The sequence below is a fragment of the Cenococcum geophilum genome (assembly GCF_001692895.1).
Source record: "Cenococcum geophilum 1.58 unplaced genomic scaffold K441scaffold_32, whole genome shotgun sequence".
In the NCBI taxonomy this organism is placed as follows: Eukaryota; Fungi; Ascomycota; class Dothideomycetes; order Gloniales; family Gloniaceae; genus Cenococcum; species Cenococcum geophilum.
In genome coordinates, this window is record NW_027137590.1 from 1,283,392 (window position 1) to 1,299,248 (window position 15,857).

General features: G+C 48.1%; 7 protein-coding genes across 7 annotated transcripts; 2 read left to right on the top strand and 5 right to left on the bottom strand.

Annotated features, from left to right (window-relative positions):
- Positions 1–909: 909 nt before the first annotated feature.
- Positions 910–1,985, top strand: K441DRAFT_183287 (uncharacterized protein). The gene is made up of 2 exons (XM_067640389.1): positions 910–1,879; positions 1,928–1,985. Exon 1 carries the CDS (start codon positions 1,027–1,029, stop codon positions 1,597–1,599), a length of 573 nt encoding a protein of 190 aa, XP_067501992.1. The 5' UTR covers positions 910–1,026; the 3' UTR covers positions 1,600–1,879; positions 1,928–1,985.
- Positions 1,986–5,574: 3,589 nt separating this feature from the next.
- Positions 5,575–6,162, bottom strand: K441DRAFT_688398 (uncharacterized protein; the record flags this gene model as incomplete). Its single annotated transcript, XM_067652183.1, has 2 exons — positions 5,575–6,008; positions 6,039–6,162. 2 exons carry the CDS (start codon positions 6,160–6,162, stop codon positions 5,575–5,577), a joined length of 558 nt encoding a protein of 185 aa, XP_067501993.1.
- A 1,133-nt stretch (positions 6,163–7,295) lies between these two features.
- On the bottom strand, positions 7,296–10,176 carry K441DRAFT_663174 (uncharacterized protein). The gene is made up of 5 exons (XM_067649155.1): positions 10,050–10,176; positions 8,945–9,980; positions 8,295–8,889; positions 7,916–8,244; positions 7,296–7,852 (listed from the first exon to the last, which is right to left on the bottom strand). The coding sequence occupies exons 2-5, from the start codon at positions 9,788–9,790 to the stop codon at positions 7,790–7,792; spliced, it is 1,833 nt and encodes a 610-aa protein (XP_067501994.1). The 5' UTR covers positions 9,791–9,980; positions 10,050–10,176; the 3' UTR covers positions 7,296–7,789.
- Positions 10,177–10,557: 381 nt separating this feature from the next.
- Positions 10,558–11,922, bottom strand: K441DRAFT_640116 (Yip1-domain-containing protein). Its single transcript, XM_067646606.1, has 4 exons — positions 11,766–11,922; positions 11,311–11,710; positions 11,108–11,260; positions 10,558–11,053 (listed from the first exon to the last, which is right to left on the bottom strand). The coding sequence occupies exons 1-4, from the start codon at positions 11,851–11,853 to the stop codon at positions 10,804–10,806; spliced, it is 891 nt and encodes a 296-aa protein (XP_067501995.1). The 5' UTR covers positions 11,854–11,922; the 3' UTR covers positions 10,558–10,803.
- Positions 11,923–12,026: 104 nt separating this feature from the next.
- On the top strand, positions 12,027–13,700 carry K441DRAFT_183478 (galactose-1-phosphate uridylyltransferase). The gene is made up of 4 exons (XM_067640390.1): positions 12,027–12,227; positions 12,294–12,547; positions 12,600–13,244; positions 13,298–13,700. The coding sequence occupies exons 1-4, from the start codon at positions 12,127–12,129 to the stop codon at positions 13,519–13,521; spliced, it is 1,224 nt and encodes a 407-aa protein (XP_067501996.1). The 5' UTR covers positions 12,027–12,126; the 3' UTR covers positions 13,522–13,700.
- Positions 13,701–13,755: 55 nt separating this feature from the next.
- Positions 13,756–14,249, bottom strand: K441DRAFT_688402 (Erg28 protein; the record flags this gene model as incomplete). Its single annotated transcript, XM_067652184.1, has 2 exons — positions 13,756–14,130; positions 14,187–14,249. 2 exons carry the CDS (start codon positions 14,247–14,249, stop codon positions 13,756–13,758), a joined length of 438 nt encoding a protein of 145 aa, XP_067501997.1.
- Positions 14,250–14,902: 653 nt separating this feature from the next.
- On the bottom strand, positions 14,903–15,622 carry K441DRAFT_663177 (uncharacterized protein). The gene has a single exon (XM_067649156.1). It carries the CDS (start codon positions 15,233–15,235, stop codon positions 15,032–15,034), a length of 204 nt encoding a protein of 67 aa, XP_067501998.1. The 5' UTR covers positions 15,236–15,622; the 3' UTR covers positions 14,903–15,031.
- Between the last annotated feature and the right edge of the window lie 235 nt (positions 15,623–15,857).

Here is a 15,857-nt window from a genome sequence, read left to right on the forward strand (position 1 = left end):
AATATACTACCTAGATTTAAAGAGCGATATATAAAAGGCTATTATAAAGCAGTAATAAAGCGCTATTTTATTAAAGTACCCTATACGCTTATGTAAGAGAATAATAAATAGGAAAGCTTTTATAAATAGATAGATAAGAATTGTTAGGTGACGAAGTTACCTCGCCTATATATGTTGTTCCGCACAGCCGTGCCTGGCATCTTGCCAGTCACTCGCTTACCTTTTGGGGTTTGTGCTGTCGCTGGGTGGTGCGGAGCCTGTCACCTCACAAGAATATTATATAGGATATATTAAAGGAGCCTTAATAATAACTTCTAAAGACCTTAAGGAGTAAGCAGAGAATTAGTAAAGTAATTAGCGAATTATAATCCTAACTACGGAAGTAATATTACTAGCCTGCGGCCGCTCATCCTTTCTCCACCATTTCTTTTCATCTCTCAACACACCATCTCTTGGCCGCCTTCGCTGCATCCTTCTACCTGCCTATTTCCTACCGTTACGGCCATGGCCTTCTCTTTTAATAATCGCCAACGCCGAGTTTTACCGCATGTCATCAAAGCCCTTCAACGGTTAGAAGAAGATCCAGAGCAGCTTAGCCTTAAGAGAGCCTAGCGTTACAGCGATCCTCCACACCTATCCATTGTCAGGCGAGACGAAGCAGCCTGATAGCCCTGCAGAAGCTTCCGTTGTTAACGAGTCGGCACAACGAGCCCAGCTTAACTTGGCCATCCTCCAGTCGACGCCGCGCGAACGGTTCGGAAGCCAGGTCGATAGAGAGAGAGAACGGATCATATACCAGTACCAGAATGAGCGCTACGGGCGGAGGTAGACGCTGCCCTTCGACGATACACTTGACCTTCGAACGAATGCTGAGAACAACGTCCGGACCCGTTGGGTAGAACAAGGCATCTGAAAGGAGGAATGGGGCCCAGCCTGACCGAAGGGAGCCCAGGTCAAGCATCACCACTTCTCTACATCTCTACCTTGTGCTCTAAGTACTGGCCATTTCTTCAGCTTTACTGATAGATGCTCCTCTCTTGCGACCCTCGCCGTTTCTCAGTATTATATTTCACCATTAGCACTTGTCGTAGTTTGGGCATTTGCAAACTGCACTTCACAGCAGTGCTAACAGCCTTCTCACAGAATACAGCCTCTCTTATTCACTGGCCGCCATGGCCACCGCTGTTCCTGACACAGTTACCCCTTCTTGGCCCAAGAACACCAACTATCCCTCGCTTTCTATTCCCGAGAATGACCCGTTTGCTGCGGCTCCTGCCTTTCCTCCTCCTACCCGCGGCATCCATATCGCGAGTGGCTTCTACGTCGATGCAACGCTCTCTGACGATCAGGATCACTGGGTTAAACGTGCCGAAACTTTATATGTCTGGGCTCGCTTGGATACCAGCACTTACCCTCCGTCTTGTGGATTCTCGTAGTTTCTATCACCACTACTCAAAGATTCTCACTTGCCGGTGCTCCTGTCAATACAGCTTCTCGAGCCGGATCTGCTTGTTGGTACCCTTTTGCGACCTTCCAAAGCTCCATCTGGCCTGGTATTGGCGTACGGCTTCTTCCTGCCCAACAATTTCATATCCTTAAAAGCGCGCGCGGAGCTCATTGCTGCTTCAATGCTACTACCACTGTGGAGAATCATCCGAATCTCCTTATCCAATGCCGTATTACGCGCTGGACTCCTAATCGTCAAGGCATTATCGATTGCTAGGATCAGGAGCGGAATGCAAATTTCCCGCAACTAACTCAGCATTCTCTTCAATTGGACGCCGAGTGGAAGGAGTGGGTTGCTAGGACTCGGCTCGAGTTCTTGGAGGAGGACGCGAATGATGAGGACAATGATGGCAACAGGGATAATGAATAGATTGTAAGTTATTCTCGCTTTGCCATTTACTCTTTTACTTACGCATAAGAGACTTAGCTGGCCGCCGGAAGTATAAATGACATAGAAAAGTCAAGGACGTTTATATAGTCGAAACTAAATCCAGTCCCCTCAACTAACACTAAACAATGATTTTGTAAGACATTTCACCACTGTTCCCACTTAATTCTCATCAAATGTATGCAGGCTCGGGGAGTACAAACTCAAGACCTCAATGACTAACCACAAGTCATTTTGCTTATAGATGCGCTCTATCAATAATATCCTTATCTAAAAAGATCGCCTGGTCTTCGTGGTACCTCTATTCCTTTTCTTGATCAGATTGAGGTTTCCGACGTGGGCAGTGTCTGCCACATGCGTTGTCCAGAGGTCGGCGTTGTGCTTCTCAGGGAGTCGCTTTTACCCTCCTCTTCCCCTTTGAGCTCTGTGTGTCGTCATAGTACGACATAACCATCTTCCAGAACCAGGCAGTACGTGCTGAGTCGGCCGCAGCGATGTTGAATCGGTCAACAGGCCAAGGTTTAGGACGACAAAAGAGCGATTGCGAAGGCAACAACGACGATGAATCAGATGATAGTGACGGTTTCACAGCGCGTCTGCAGGCAGAGGAATTGGCGGTGGGGTGCATGGTAGTGAGGACCGGCATAGGAAGCGGCACGGCTGAAGCGCATTTCTGGACTGGCACGGCAGGAGTCAAGTTTGGGTCCCCTAATGTACCGGTCATCACGAAACACCAACAGCAATTGGGATGGAGTGGAGGCCGCCCGATTGATGAACTCTTTCGTCGTATGGAGGATGTTAACCGAACCGTGTCTGTGCAGATACCATCTCGTAACTCAACACTCGAGTCGTTTGAGAGTCAGAAGCTTACCGAAATTCAAGCACGGTTTCTCGAAAACAGCGGTACAGATGATCCTTTGAATATTCTCGACTTGCGAAGTCCGCTTCCTCCGTCCATTCTACCAAACTTCCTAACGGGAGAGAATCGTCAACTTCTCCCTCGAATACGCGATGCGGTGGTGGTCAAGGTGGCAACAAAGAGGATGCGGAAAAGCTGCTGAGATTGGACAACGTGACATTTGGAGGAGGTGCAATCATAGTGTCGCCGTTTGAAGAGCGACGCACACCGGTGGCATGCTTCAAATGTAGGAGGTTCGGACACAGCCAGAGACTGTATGCCGCCAGAAAGGTGCGATATGTGTGGCCAGGAAGGTCATCTCCGTTGCGAGACCATTAACCTGCGATGCGCGAACTGCCAGGGTCCTCATAGAGCCTCGCACCGCGAATGCTCGGAATACAAGAGAGAGGACAAGACTCTCGCATGCCAACATCATGGATAGAGAACTTCGGATCCTTCAGGCGAACTTGAAGAAGAGCAGGGAGGCCCAACACGCGCTGCACAACGATACGGCGCTCGCAGACTTTCACTTTATCCTAGGCTAGGAGCCCAGTTGCTTTCCTTCGGATGGAGAGGCGGTGCTACCTGGCACGAACCCACGGTGGACGAGGTTCGTCCCAGCAGGCAGGAAGCCAGGTCGGTACCTGGTCAGATATCCAGCGGTGGGCGCATGTTGGCCAAAGAAGACTCATGATTGTGTCGTTGTACATCCCAGACCTATGTTCGAGGAGGACCAAGGAAGAGAACTTGGAGACGCTCATCAGCCGGCTGGAGATGGTCAAAGGAATGGTCCAAAGCGAGCTTCTGCGTGACCTGTGCATGGAAGCAGTGATTGCCGGCGACTTCAATCGACATAATTCACTGTGTGGGGGGGAAGTCGCATCAGCAGCGCGTCGAAGCAGGAAGAGAGTGCACTCATCATCGATTTCATAACGGAATTATCACTCTAGAGCCTCCTTGTAGGGCTGCCTACAGTAGGTTGGAACGTTCAGAATGGAAAAGACACCACTTGCAGACTGACCCACTTATTTGAGTCCAACTTCTCATTAGGAGGGTAGATGCAGCATCGGCTAAAATTGTTCTACATTTTACGGGCTGGAAGGCAAGATTTCTGTACTTTATTGTTTCAGAGCCGTGGCCACAAAATGAAACATCCCATCAGACGCGTGCATTGGAGGTATTGGGGCCCAGGGGCACTCGGCTTCATCCAGTCGATACACCTTACATACAATGATCTCGTGGAAAGCCAGCTTAGATTTGATTTATACCAATCATTCTGGCCCCATTCTTCTTTGGAGGTTGGACATACACAGCCTTTGGCGAGCGTGGCGCTGCGATGTCCGGGACAGTTTGCTAGGTGGGTTTGGAGCCTTCTGAGCCAATCAGTCTTGTAAACCGCGATGCTCTCAATCGGGTCATCATTGCCAAGGATTGAAGGCCTTGATATCTGCAAGTGCGGCTGAATTCTGTTTTCCTTGAAGCAGTGAAATCTTTTGTGCTGTCTTTGTTTCATCAAGAAGAGTACCAGCCTCATTCACTTCTGATTCAATTCTTCATTTACCAAGAACTGAGGCTCTTTCTATAATCACTGTCTACCCTCGAGGGAAAGTGCTACAATGATAAACCAAGAGAGAGATGAGCCCTTTCGTCCAGCTACGTCCTTCATCGAACCCCCTCTAAACTGGAACAATTTCAACACAGCTTTACCAATGACGCTCGAAAGCCAATACCAAGAGCAGACTACACGAAACACGCAGCCGCAGGCATTAATGAACGCAACTTCACTTAGTCTAGATTTGTTCAGTCTATTGTCATCGGAGACAGTTTGGGCACTCTAGCCTATCTCGGCAGACGACGCTATTCTGGAGCTTGGATCAACGCTCGGTATTCAATCACTTGCTTTTCCCTTAGTATATAACTAATAAACAGTATAAGTGTGCTAGAAGGGTCCGAGGCTCTCAGCTATAGTCCAAGCGATACACCATGTGGATATCAACACCCACCCTAATTGGTCTCGCAGCAGTCAAATACACCAGCGTTCGATACCGACTCCTCCGCTCAATCAGTCAAACATAAACGAGATCGCATCGTCGGGTCGGTCTGTTGTCATATCGTCGATCCAGCAAATAAAAGACAATGCAATGCGCGTCTCAGTCGAGAGTCCGATCTTAAGCGACACGTAGATAGCGTGCATGATAAAAAGAAATCATTCTCCTGTGTATTGTGCGAGAATTCTAAGTTCTCTTAAAAGGATGTTCTAAATCGACATAGGAAGTTGGTGCACGGTAGGCAAAGCAAAAGCTAAAAAGCGAGAGATCCGGCGTCACCTCCTTTAGAATGAATGATTATCCCTAAGATATACTTTCAGGTAAAGTGAAATGACGAATCCCGAAAGATACAGTGACTCGAATTCTAACGGTGCTTCCGTTTATACGATACAGAACTATGAAGGCTGTACTTCCACCAGGCCAAATACATGATTAGATTCTCCTACTGTCCCATCCACACATTAAACAACTCTATCAAGCCATGGAACGATTTTGTCGAAGCTCAGGGCTTGCAGCCTTCACTAAAGAGTGCTTGTTTGTACAAGAGGAGCCTTAGGTCAAACTTTGCTACAAAAACCCCATATATTGTCCATTTCTTAGATGACCTAGCATGCCAATCGCATATATAACGACCAAACATCCAGCCCAATTGAGCTAGTGAGGTCCAACTAAAATTCCCGGTTATGCAACATGGAGTCAACATGTACACAGCATTGCGATGGCAACAACCCGCCTCAAAGCTCATAGCCCGCATTTGTCCAGTACTCGCGTCCATTATAAACGCTAACGTACCACTGAACAAACTCTCTGCTTGCATTTGGTACAGTATTCCAGCTAAACTGAACAGCATTCGTCTTAAGCCACGAGAGGAGAAACTGGATATCTTGTGCATCTGTTCGCTTCTTGTCGTCCGTAGCGCGCCCGAGAATGGCCCTGCACTTTGAATTGAGAATTAAGACGGGGTGAAGTATACGGATTCCGTCAACCACCATCGTTGTTGTAGACTCATCGAATTCGCAGGGGAACAACATAGGTGGAGTTAAAATTTCGATCTCTATCGGCGGGTTGCTCATGTAGTGGGTATAAAGAGTCCTTTTCTCAACCTCGAAATATGCCTTCTGTTCTCGAAGTATATTCCGGGCATAGGTTGTTCTTCCCGTACGAACGACTAAGTCAACGTCGTTCGTAACTCACGAACTACCCAGAATCGCCAATGCAGCACCGCCGACAATCGCGTAAATTTCTTCATCAAGGAAAACGGCTACTGCGCTAGAGGCGGCGTAAATCCGGGAATTGGGGTGATCAGGAGCTGGTGATGACATTCTCGGGTTGAGTTTGGTGCAATATTGCGTAGTACTGATGGAAAATCAAGATATCTCATAAACACAAGGCTGCGGCTTTTGAGACTGAATCTGAGCGGATTGGATCCTAATTATAGGAAGCTGGGAAGAGATCGAATACTTGGCCGATAAAACGATTAGGCAATTGTGGATCGCTAAATAGGCACCAAAAGAAACGGTCACGATGGCAGCACCATTTAGGACAATATATGGCCTCAAATTCCGGTCGACACACTCCCTCAGGGACTAGTGGCTAGTAGTTCCTAAAACTTTTCTTCATTGTGCCGTAATCGCTTTTTCTCTTCCTAGGCGCTTACCGTCTTTAGCTATTTGACCGGGTCTAGTTAACCTACAGTCTCACCATATGGATTTAGGCTTTTCAATTTTTCGCTTTTTCAATTTTTCGCTTAAAATCTCACAAAATTTAATATTTTCTTCGCTAGAGGTATTCAAAACTGTGTCGTATTATATTATCGTAGGTAATTCTCAGGATGCGCTCGAAGTCACCCGGGGTCCGGCAAAGCTCATGGACTGTAAATTCCACTGCTGTGGATTCTAAGCTTTGGGCATCTTCAGATCCTGCTTAGTTTGAGTGGAAGACTTACTCTGGTTCCATTTAAACTTCAGCTCCTCCACCATGAAGCTACTCCTCCCAAGCACGATTCTCACGAGCATCCTGCTCACAGCATCTGTACACCGCTTATTCCACCCTGTAGGCATTACCTACTAATACGATAATTCCACAGGCTTCCCTCACCCCACTATCCCTCAGCTCTACCCACTTACCCCGCGCTCTTGCTACTACCTCTGGTCTGGCATCAGCGCTCTAAATTGCCGCAGCGGACCGTCGACCTCGTTCGCGGTCAAGAAAGTATACTATCAAGAGGACTGCATCTAGATCACTCGCCGAGACCCGCACGGACAGTGCATTGCAATCGGCGGCTCGCACTCAATCCACTGCACTTGGGACGTGACGAGCGACGGCCGTTGGGTATGGGACTAGGACATCAACACGAGGACGAACAGCCTGGTGGCTCCTGAGTGCTTCTATACTAGTTTAGCGAAGCTGGTAGAAGGGCTTGGAGGCGGAGTTGAAGGTGAGCCTAGCGGAGTCGGCAGGGGAGTAGCACCAGCCGGCGAAGGTATGGACGGAATGGTTCCTTTTCTGGAAAATATTTTCTCGTTTCGCGGTTATTAAGACTGCGTTCTACCTCCGTACAAGTCAAGTTTGTTTACTAAGGAGCTCTTGTCATGCCGCTCCAAACACCGCGTGAGAACCAATGCTTGTCCAAAATGCTTTCCTCCCTGGGCCCAAGTCTTTTACCCCCGCCAGAATTGAACATGCCCCGCCCAACATGTATCTGAGATGACGTAGAATAGGAGAGAGGAATACCGTTGACAAGTCTATCATGATAGAATGAAAGAAACGAAGACACACATGAACATCAGAACCATGAGCGAAGCCATGATGTTTGACGAAGGAGAGATGAGAAGGATTGGGATTTTATATGCTTGATTTATGGTGCCATGCCCTTAGGCATAAGGTAGAGATGCATGCAAAGTATAATTTCATGTAATTCAGGGTCGGTGATAGGAAGTAGACTTGAATCTACATCTCCTTCCGTAACTCTGTAACTCGCTTGAATAGTTCTTCGGCGTTAGGCGCTTTCATCTATTGGAAGTAATTAGTCAGCAAATGCCTAGGATAAAACGTTGAAAGGGAATAATTACATACCCTAAGCAGCAACATTTCGTGAGCCCGCTCCTTATCCAAGGACCCAAGGAAGTACACCATGCCGGCAGTTGGCTTCTCGCCCTTGGGATCCCCGACTTTAAGATCTCTATGGATTGGCGAGTTGAGCACAACGCGGTGTGAACCTTCCGCTCTCATAATGAATCTGGCCTTTTTAGGAGTGTTCGATTCTTCCTCTTCGTATGTTCGTTTGCGGGTGTTGAGTTTCAGATTCCCGACACCACGCTCCTTCCACCCGTCGCCTTTAATGAAACTGAATAGCTTAGCGCGAGCTGTAAAAAGAGTCTCTTCATCCTCCTCGCCCGTTTCCACTGCGAGGGGTCAGCATGAGATGCAGTTGGAAGAGGGAGAATGCATTTACCTTCTTGCTCATAAAAGCGCTTATCTTTCCTGACTTCCTCGATTTGCTGAGCCTTGGCGTCCCCTTCCTCGTGATCCTCGCTCCCTGATCCGTCTTCTTCGTCTTCGTCCTCTGCGGCTCCAAAAGGTTTAGCAGGTTTGTCGCTTAGCCCTGTTATACCTGAGACACCAGACGCCGCGAAGCTGGATATTCCGCCTTTTGCAAGACCCCCGAATCCACCGCCAAAACTGCCACCAAAGGTCCCTCCAAAGCCTGTCTTGCTACCTCCAAGCCCACCAGTGCTTGAATTGCCGAAAACAGATTTTCCTGATGATGAGAAAGCCGCAAAGCCACCTTCTGATGGTTTTGTTTTAGGCGGGCCTCCAAAGATAGGAGGAGTAGATTTGATGCTAGAGGCCTGTGAGCCGAATGGTGAGGGTGACTTTGAGCCACCAAGAGCACCCAGTGCGGAGGGCTGAGAAGCAAATGCTCCAAATCCAGAGGCTTTAAAGGCCGACGAAGATGTCTGTGGCAGGGCATTCGGTGACTTGCTGCCAGATAGGGCAGCGAAGGGAGATTGTGCTGAGGAGTTTGAGAAGCCACTTCCTGGGGGAATCTAGTGAAACACTTAGTCTGCAGAATAATAATACAGCACGTCGTTGAAAACTAACCTTTGTTTGCCCGGGCTTTTCTTCTTCTCCTCCGGATAGTCTGGGACTGTTACTGTCTCTATGTCGCTTCGGGCTTCGTTCTTCCTTAGATGCTCCAGGGGGTGCAGTGTTGCTGTTGGCTTTCTCGGCCCTAGGCATCTTGTTGGCCTCTCCTGCCAGCGAGGAGATTTCCTTGTCCTGTCCTTGAAGATACTCGTCCCGACTGCGCTTGTTCTTAGGACTAATTACCATACCTTCTTCCTTGCTCGTCGAATCAGATCCTGTAGGAGTAGTAGGGCTCTTTGTGTCCATTTCCTGGGACAATATCGAATCGTCTACTCCGTTCGATTCTGTTGACTTCATCGGCTCGTCTCCACGCTCGTCGATCCTGGGTACGGAGCTTTCACCAGAAGACTTTCTGATCCTGGAGTCAGGACCGGAGTGGGGTGAGCTGATATCTCGAGATTTCTTGCGCGTATGCCTCTCCGGTTTGTCGGCAGGCTTTTCTTCACTGTGATCACCTTCGAAATCCTCAAAGCTCCGCTTCCGACGCAATCGTCCGCGATCACTCTCGGAGTTCGACTGACTGTCTTCTTCTAGCCTGGGCGCTTCATCCTCGGTGGCCTTTCCATGATTTGGAGCATCGCCCATGGGGTGGTCCGAAGCTGAAGGGCCATCCCCAGGAAGAGCCGCTATGGTAGTCTTCTTCAGCTGTTCTCTGACGGGTCTCTCTCCACACTCTGTATCGCTGTTGGTTGCAGAAAGCGCACTTAGAGAGGTCGAAGATGCTGCTCGTGTGTGTATAGGGGACTCATTTGCCTCCGCGGAAGCCTGTGGTGATTCATGGCGCGGTGTTGAGCGCGCCATTTTATCAAAACAGTGCTGTGTGGTTTGCGGATGTTGTCTAAACTGGAGTCCAAGTGATTATATGGTCGGGTTTTATCCAAAAGGCGAAGTGGAAGGGAATATGGTCTGGAGATGCGAACCCGGTAGTGAGTGGCGATGTCGTGCGAGCTTGAGCTGTCGGCGGGTAAGATCGAGGGTTGGAGCAAGGTTTCTGTCCGAAAATACATGTATTAGCATGAAAACCAATTCACGGCCTAAAGATGGATGCAGAATGCCCTACCACGAATATAAGCCTCGGATTGCGCTCATGAAATGCGATAAGCGTCTTCCTGGTCGCGAAGATGACGGCTACAGCTCAAAGTGATCGTCGGCAGCGTCCCGAAGCTTCGGAACTCAGGCAGTGGCTCGAGCCAGTGCAAGAAGTTGTATCGAACACGAGAAGAGGTGTTGGAGGCGAGGACGGAGGTCAAAGCAACAGTCTCTCTTCGCTTTGCTGGCAGCAGAAACCCTGCAGCGGCCGAGTCGCGGCCTCAAGGGCTCCAATTTAGTTGACGTGGGACTCGAATTTCAACAGGTTGTGCAATCACGCGAAGACGTGGGCACGTAAGGAGGGGAATCGCGTGTTCAGGCTCTGAATGGTTGTTGGTGGCTATGACTTGGCGCCTGCGAGTGAGGATTGTGAGGGGACTTGGATAGACCAATGCCGTAATACGCAGTGGGGAACTTTGCGGCTAAAATTCACTGTGACAGAGGCCGCCGTAATGCGCAAATCGTCCACCATCAAAGTGCCCGTTTTCAGGATCGACGCGATCCGCCGCTGTTTGCTTGTAGATGTAGGTCACCAAGTCGGCCGTGTTAAAAATCGAAATTACCAAATTATCCAGACCCATTTGATTGCGCCAAGGCCTTCAGCTGAAAAGTTGACAGCTAGGCAAGCCCCCATAACGCCCAATAAGAATACAAAGCCTCTGGGTATCCCATAGACAGCTGTCGTGGAAAATGATCCTGATAATGCATTTTCAAAAAAGTCGAGTCTAGCTTATGAAACACAAACATCCGAGCGCAATATAAAACACAAATAGTGGGTAAACAGCGATCCCTACTCGGTTCCTAACAACACCGGAGCCGCCTAGGATACTTATTCCTGCAGCCAATGACCATGCTACCAGCACGATGTAGATCGGTATCCTAGGAATAGGGTGAAGACCAACCGCGCTCAGCAACGACGCGATGACCAAGGGGAACAAGGTATAGCCGATGATGCAAACAGATTGGAAGAAAGATCTGTTTTATGATTAGCATAAAACTCCAGCGATAGTTTTGAGAAGGAACGCTTACATGTTTCCACCCAAGAGCTTGATTTGCATTGTCACTACGGCCTCTCCGATCCACACCATCGCAAATACTCCAGAGAAGACCAGTGATTTCTGTGAATCCTTTGCACCCCTTGATAAGAAAAGGCTCAGGAGGAGGCAGAAAACTAGAGGTCCCCTATCCGGTCGTTAGCCATGTTTAGTTAGCAAATAATTATGGACCCATACCAAAGATCCCAGTCCCGCAGTCCTTCGCTCATCCCTCCTTGTAGAATGACATCTGCATCTGGCCATCGTCCCGCTATACCCCTGACGCCATCCCCAAACCCATCTGCTTCTCCTCGTTCCGCTGCTCCCATACCTCCACCCCTGGCCATCATTCCACCAAGTAGGTATTTTGGATAGAGTACCTGCTTCATCTTTTCCCAGATAGCTAATAAATCCCTCGATAGTGTCTCCCATACTGTTTCGTCGATGGTGTTTGTAGGCGCACGGCGGTCTTCTCCAGGAATTGACGAGGTTAGGTAGGATTGCGCATTCGGATTACTTGATCGAGATTGAATATTGCCTGTTAATGGAGCACGGTCGGAGTGAGGCTGTAGAGGGTCATCGAGATCATCTAGTGTAGCTACCGATATAATTAGTTACGTGTGAGATGAAACTTTCTCCAGGCAGCTCTTTACCATCATCTGGATCGATAAGGTCCCGCTCGACTGCATCGGTGTCGTATGGATCATATGGATTGTGAGAAGTTGAAGAGCTCGGTAGCATTGCTGCTATGGTTGCAAGGACAACTGAAGATGCTGTGGTGGTTTGTATATCACACTAATGAAGATCAACGTATTGCTGGCTCGGAGCTGTTCTGCAACGCGGCCTCTGCTCGGGCCGCTCTGATCCGATTATTAAGGTTCAGCCACTAGTTTTGAAAAAGCTTGTATTTTAGTGTGCGTCACTGTTCAACTGTTTCTTCAATTCGTCCGTCTAGAGATTTTCTAGGTAGTGAACTTCCATTTCGAAGGTCCTTGGGCGAATAATTATTTCAGTATGCCCAAGCCAATTCTCGATGACATTTCACATAGGCGATTCAATTCTTTGAGAGGCAGCTGGGTATTAGTTTCCCCGCATCGGACCAAGAGACCATGGCAGTAAGAAATATGAACTGAATAATCATAGGAACATTAGGGCTGACTAATGGCCTTACTTCCGTTTAGAGGTCAACAGGAAGCTGCATCTAAGACTACGCTACCGGACTATGATCCGTCAGTGAGCAATCCATTTTCCTATATACAAATCAATGTTTTCGCTATACATCTCCTAAATAATCACCAGTGCTATCTCTGCCCGGGGAATAAGCGCGCACAAGGCGACATTAACCCGAAGTACGAGAAAACGTTCGCCTTTGTCAATGATTATAGTGCTGTAAAAGAGGAGCAGGACGAATATAGTCCTGAGAACAAGGATGAAGGTCTGTGCTCCCTCATCCGTCACCCATACTTTGCGGCTTATGATATTCTCAGGCCTGTCAAGCCGCCTACTGTGTGCCGAGCCAGTAACTGGAAAATGCTATGTGATCACGTTTTCTGCCTCACACAACCTCACACTTGCGGACCTTACTCCAGCGGAAATTGTTCCCATTATTCAGACCTGGACGAAGCTTTACACTGCTCATCTCAGCCCTAAATCGTCACTTGTCCAAGTAGCAAGCGCTACCACGATAGCCCCTCATAGCCATGAGGAGAGTTTCGCTGCCCCAAATGCTCAATACCGGTATATGCAGATATTCGAGAACAAGGGCGCTGCAATGGGCTGCTCCAATCCACATCCGCACGGCCAGGTCTGGACTACAACCAGCTTACCAGAAGAACCGAGTCTCGAACTAGAGCAACTGCAGAACTATCGACGCGAACATGGTGGTGCAAATCTGCTAGAGGATTATGCTACTCTAGAAGCAGCGAAACAAGAACGAGTAGTGTTTGAAAATGGATCATTCCTGGCATTATGCCCGTGGTGGGCGGTGTGGCCATTTGAGGTCATGATTGTGAGCAAACAGCACAAAAGGGCTCTTGTGGATTTTGATGATAAAGAACGAGAGGATCTAGCAGAAGCGATTGCAGAGGTGACAAGAAGATACGACAACTTATTCGAGACGCAATTTCCTTACAGTAAGTGCTGGCAACCTTATATTTTTTTTAGGTAAAATTCCTAACAACACTAGGCATGGGGCTTCATCAAGCACCTTTAGATGGGACAAAAGAAGAGATTGAAGCTAGTCACTTCCACATGCACTTTTATCCACCTCTCTTACGGAGCGCAACGGTCCGGAAATTCCTTGTTGGATATGAAATGATGGCAGAACCACAGCGAGACATCACGCCGGAACAAGCTGCAACACGCCTGCGAAACTGCGCTGGTGAGTTGTATCGGAAAAAGCTTCAATGATCTCAGATTGTAGTTGTAGAAAGATTCGTGAAAATCACCTTGGTATAGAACTTTTTGATTCCCACTAATGCATCCGTGACATGACCTCTTTTCGTGCATTGACAACCAATTGTTCATATATCCATCCACATTACCGTCTCTAAAAGCCCGAACCAAGATTTACCACGTTCTCTTTCGGCTCCCGATCTTCTTACAAGATCCCCACTAATCCACTCCACCGTCTTCTCCACTTTCTCAAGACATATACCATCCCCACTGCAAATACATCCATACCAGGCTCCCCGTCGACACTGCTACCGGTCCCGCAAGCCCCTTCCCCCACCTCGCGGTACCAAAATACAGCCACTCGCTGACGAAATGCCCAAACGCGACCACGTATGTCCACAGCGCAAGCTGATATACAGCCGGGTTGTCAATATAGTAGGCAGCATAGAGCCTGATTACCGAGGAGAGAAAAGTCCAAGTGCCGAAGGTACGCGCACTGAGCGCAGTGACGGGGTTCAAGGGTGTGTTGGAGCCGGGAAAGATGGCACTGCCGGAGTAGACGCGTGCCGTGTAGTGAAGGGTGTTGTAAGCTTGGATGCTGTTACCAATTGATATGACGGAGACCTTAGTGGGTTGTTAGTGGGATGTTTGGAGGCTGGTGGGCGGGTAGGGGTAAGTACTAGGAGCAGCCATTTGGGAAGTAGACCCTCGTGGGGCGGGAGATAATATGTTAGAAATTCCATTGGCATTTTTGGCACAGGATTAAGGCGAGGGTGACAGTAAGAACCTGAGAGCGACGGAGTTGTGGCACCTCGGATGGTCTTTCAATTGTTCGAGGAGATGCGCGAGTCAAGTTGCTTTTGTCCCTGCATCTGAGCCCGACCACTTGCATCAACACTGACAACATCGCTAAACTTAGAATAACTCATAACAATTTAGGACCACGTCGATTTTCAAACTTTGTTGATTAGCAGCCTCACAATCGCTTCTCATGTGATCGTACTATTGAAGAAGTCAAAGGGAAGTTCAAGGTTATGTCAAACGTGGAGATTACCCCCGTAAGGGGAGCATTATCTCACAATTTTCGGTTAGTAAATGAGCATTTCCTGAAGCTCACTAATATCTATTTTATTTTAGATTTCGTCTCTTGGATGCTTTTATTGCAACAAGTTAGCAACCTTCTCCAATCGTAGTATGAAGGGCTGGATAAAAGTCTTCATTGGATTATCATTGCTTTCATAAAGGATGAGTCTATGCCACAGAAACTTCCATCGTCATGAAACCAGTCCAATTACCTGCGCGCCCACTGCAATTTATCTCACGCTACATGAATGTTGCCCATCGTACCATTGAAAACATCTGTGTCACGCGAGAATGACAAGACAGAGCTAAGGTTCTGGAGCTCTAAAATCTCTCCGCATATCTCTCGTTGTATTTTTGGCCATATCTTACATGCATAAATGCATCCTATATATGTTGTAACCTAATCCATTTCTATTCTATTCTATCCTCTAATGCATAGCCCCTACTGTCCTATTAAACCTGCAACAATTCTCACAATTGGCGGAACTGACGTCAATGCTATAGTCACCGTGCCGAAAAGACTCATGGATAGACTCGAGAACGCGACCGCGCGAGGGCCTGAGACGAGTAGGAGGGCAGTAGCCATGGCAGAGGAGTTTGCACCTAGAGTAACTCCGCGGGTTATGTAGTCATCTATTCTTTTCATATATTAGCGCTTGCTACGAAGATACTAAGGTTTCCTTTTTACGAATTGATTTATCCATTTCCTTAGGGACTGGAATATAAGATATGCTTCAGTGCTTCGGGTATTTTTATCCACTTTAGCATTGTGGGTCCGAAGAGGATACCTAATATTCCACTGACAATGCACAGTACCGCAACAAGACTGAGATCGCCGCCAAGGTTGGCTGTGGCAGGTTGCACGAGCGCGAAATGAGGCTATGGCTAACAAATGAGAGGCCCTTGGAAGGTGCGATGCCGACGGCATGACAGAGGAAGGAGTAGCCGAAGAGGGATGCTATGGAGAGAAAAATATTTGGGAGAATTATGAGCAGGAACTGCGATATGACAGGTGTAAGTGGCCATTGGCTGTAATCCAGGGGAATAGAAGTGGAGAGGTATTAAGAAAATGGGAACATACGTGCCGCCGAAGTTCATGCCGATACTGAAACATGGATAGTGCGAGTGCAACGATGCTTACATCTAAAACACTGCTAAAGAGATCACCAACTCCTAGATTTGAGACCCTTTGGCCTTGCCATAGTTAGGTATATTCAGTTCCTATTTTGTAAGCATGCAATGCGTTGCTGAGGCTGTTCCCACGAATC

Excerpts from the sequence above, each read along its gene's own strand:
- K441DRAFT_183287 (XM_067640389.1), top strand. The coding sequence starts at position 1,027 with ATGCTCCTCTCTTGCGACCCTCGCCGTTTCTCAGTATTATATTTCACC.
- K441DRAFT_663174 (XM_067649155.1), bottom strand. The coding sequence starts at position 9,790 with ATGGCGCGCTCAACACCGCGCCATGAATCACCACAGGCTTCCGCGGAG. Across the intron at positions 8,890-8,944 it reads AAAAGCCCGGGCAAACAAAG|ATTCCCCCAGGAAGTGGCTT; the intron begins GTTAGTTTTCAA and ends GTGTTTCACTAG. Across the intron at positions 8,245-8,294 it reads GCGCTTTTATGAGCAAGAAG|TGGAAACGGGCGAGGAGGAT; the intron begins GTAAATGCATTC and ends GACCCCTCGCAG.
- K441DRAFT_640116 (XM_067646606.1), bottom strand. The coding sequence starts at position 11,853 with ATGCTACCGAGCTCTTCAACTTCTCACAATCCATATGATCCATACGAC. Across the intron at positions 11,711-11,765 it reads CCTTATCGATCCAGATGATG|CTACACTAGATGATCTCGAT; the intron begins GTAAAGAGCTGC and ends TTATATCGGTAG. Across the intron at positions 11,054-11,107 it reads AAGCTCTTGGGTGGAAACAT|ATCTTTCTTCCAATCTGTTT; the intron begins GTAAGCGTTCCT and ends ATCATAAAACAG.
- K441DRAFT_183478 (XM_067640390.1), top strand. The coding sequence starts at position 12,127 with ATGCCCAAGCCAATTCTCGATGACATTTCACATAGGCGATTCAATTCT. Across the intron at positions 12,228-12,293 it reads CGGACCAAGAGACCATGGCA|AGGTCAACAGGAAGCTGCAT; the intron begins GTAAGAAATATG and ends ACTTCCGTTTAG. Across the intron at positions 13,245-13,297 it reads CGAGACGCAATTTCCTTACA|GCATGGGGCTTCATCAAGCA; the intron begins GTAAGTGCTGGC and ends TAACAACACTAG.
- K441DRAFT_663177 (XM_067649156.1), bottom strand. The coding sequence starts at position 15,235 with ATGAAAAGAATAGATGACTACATAACCCGCGGAGTTACTCTAGGTGCA.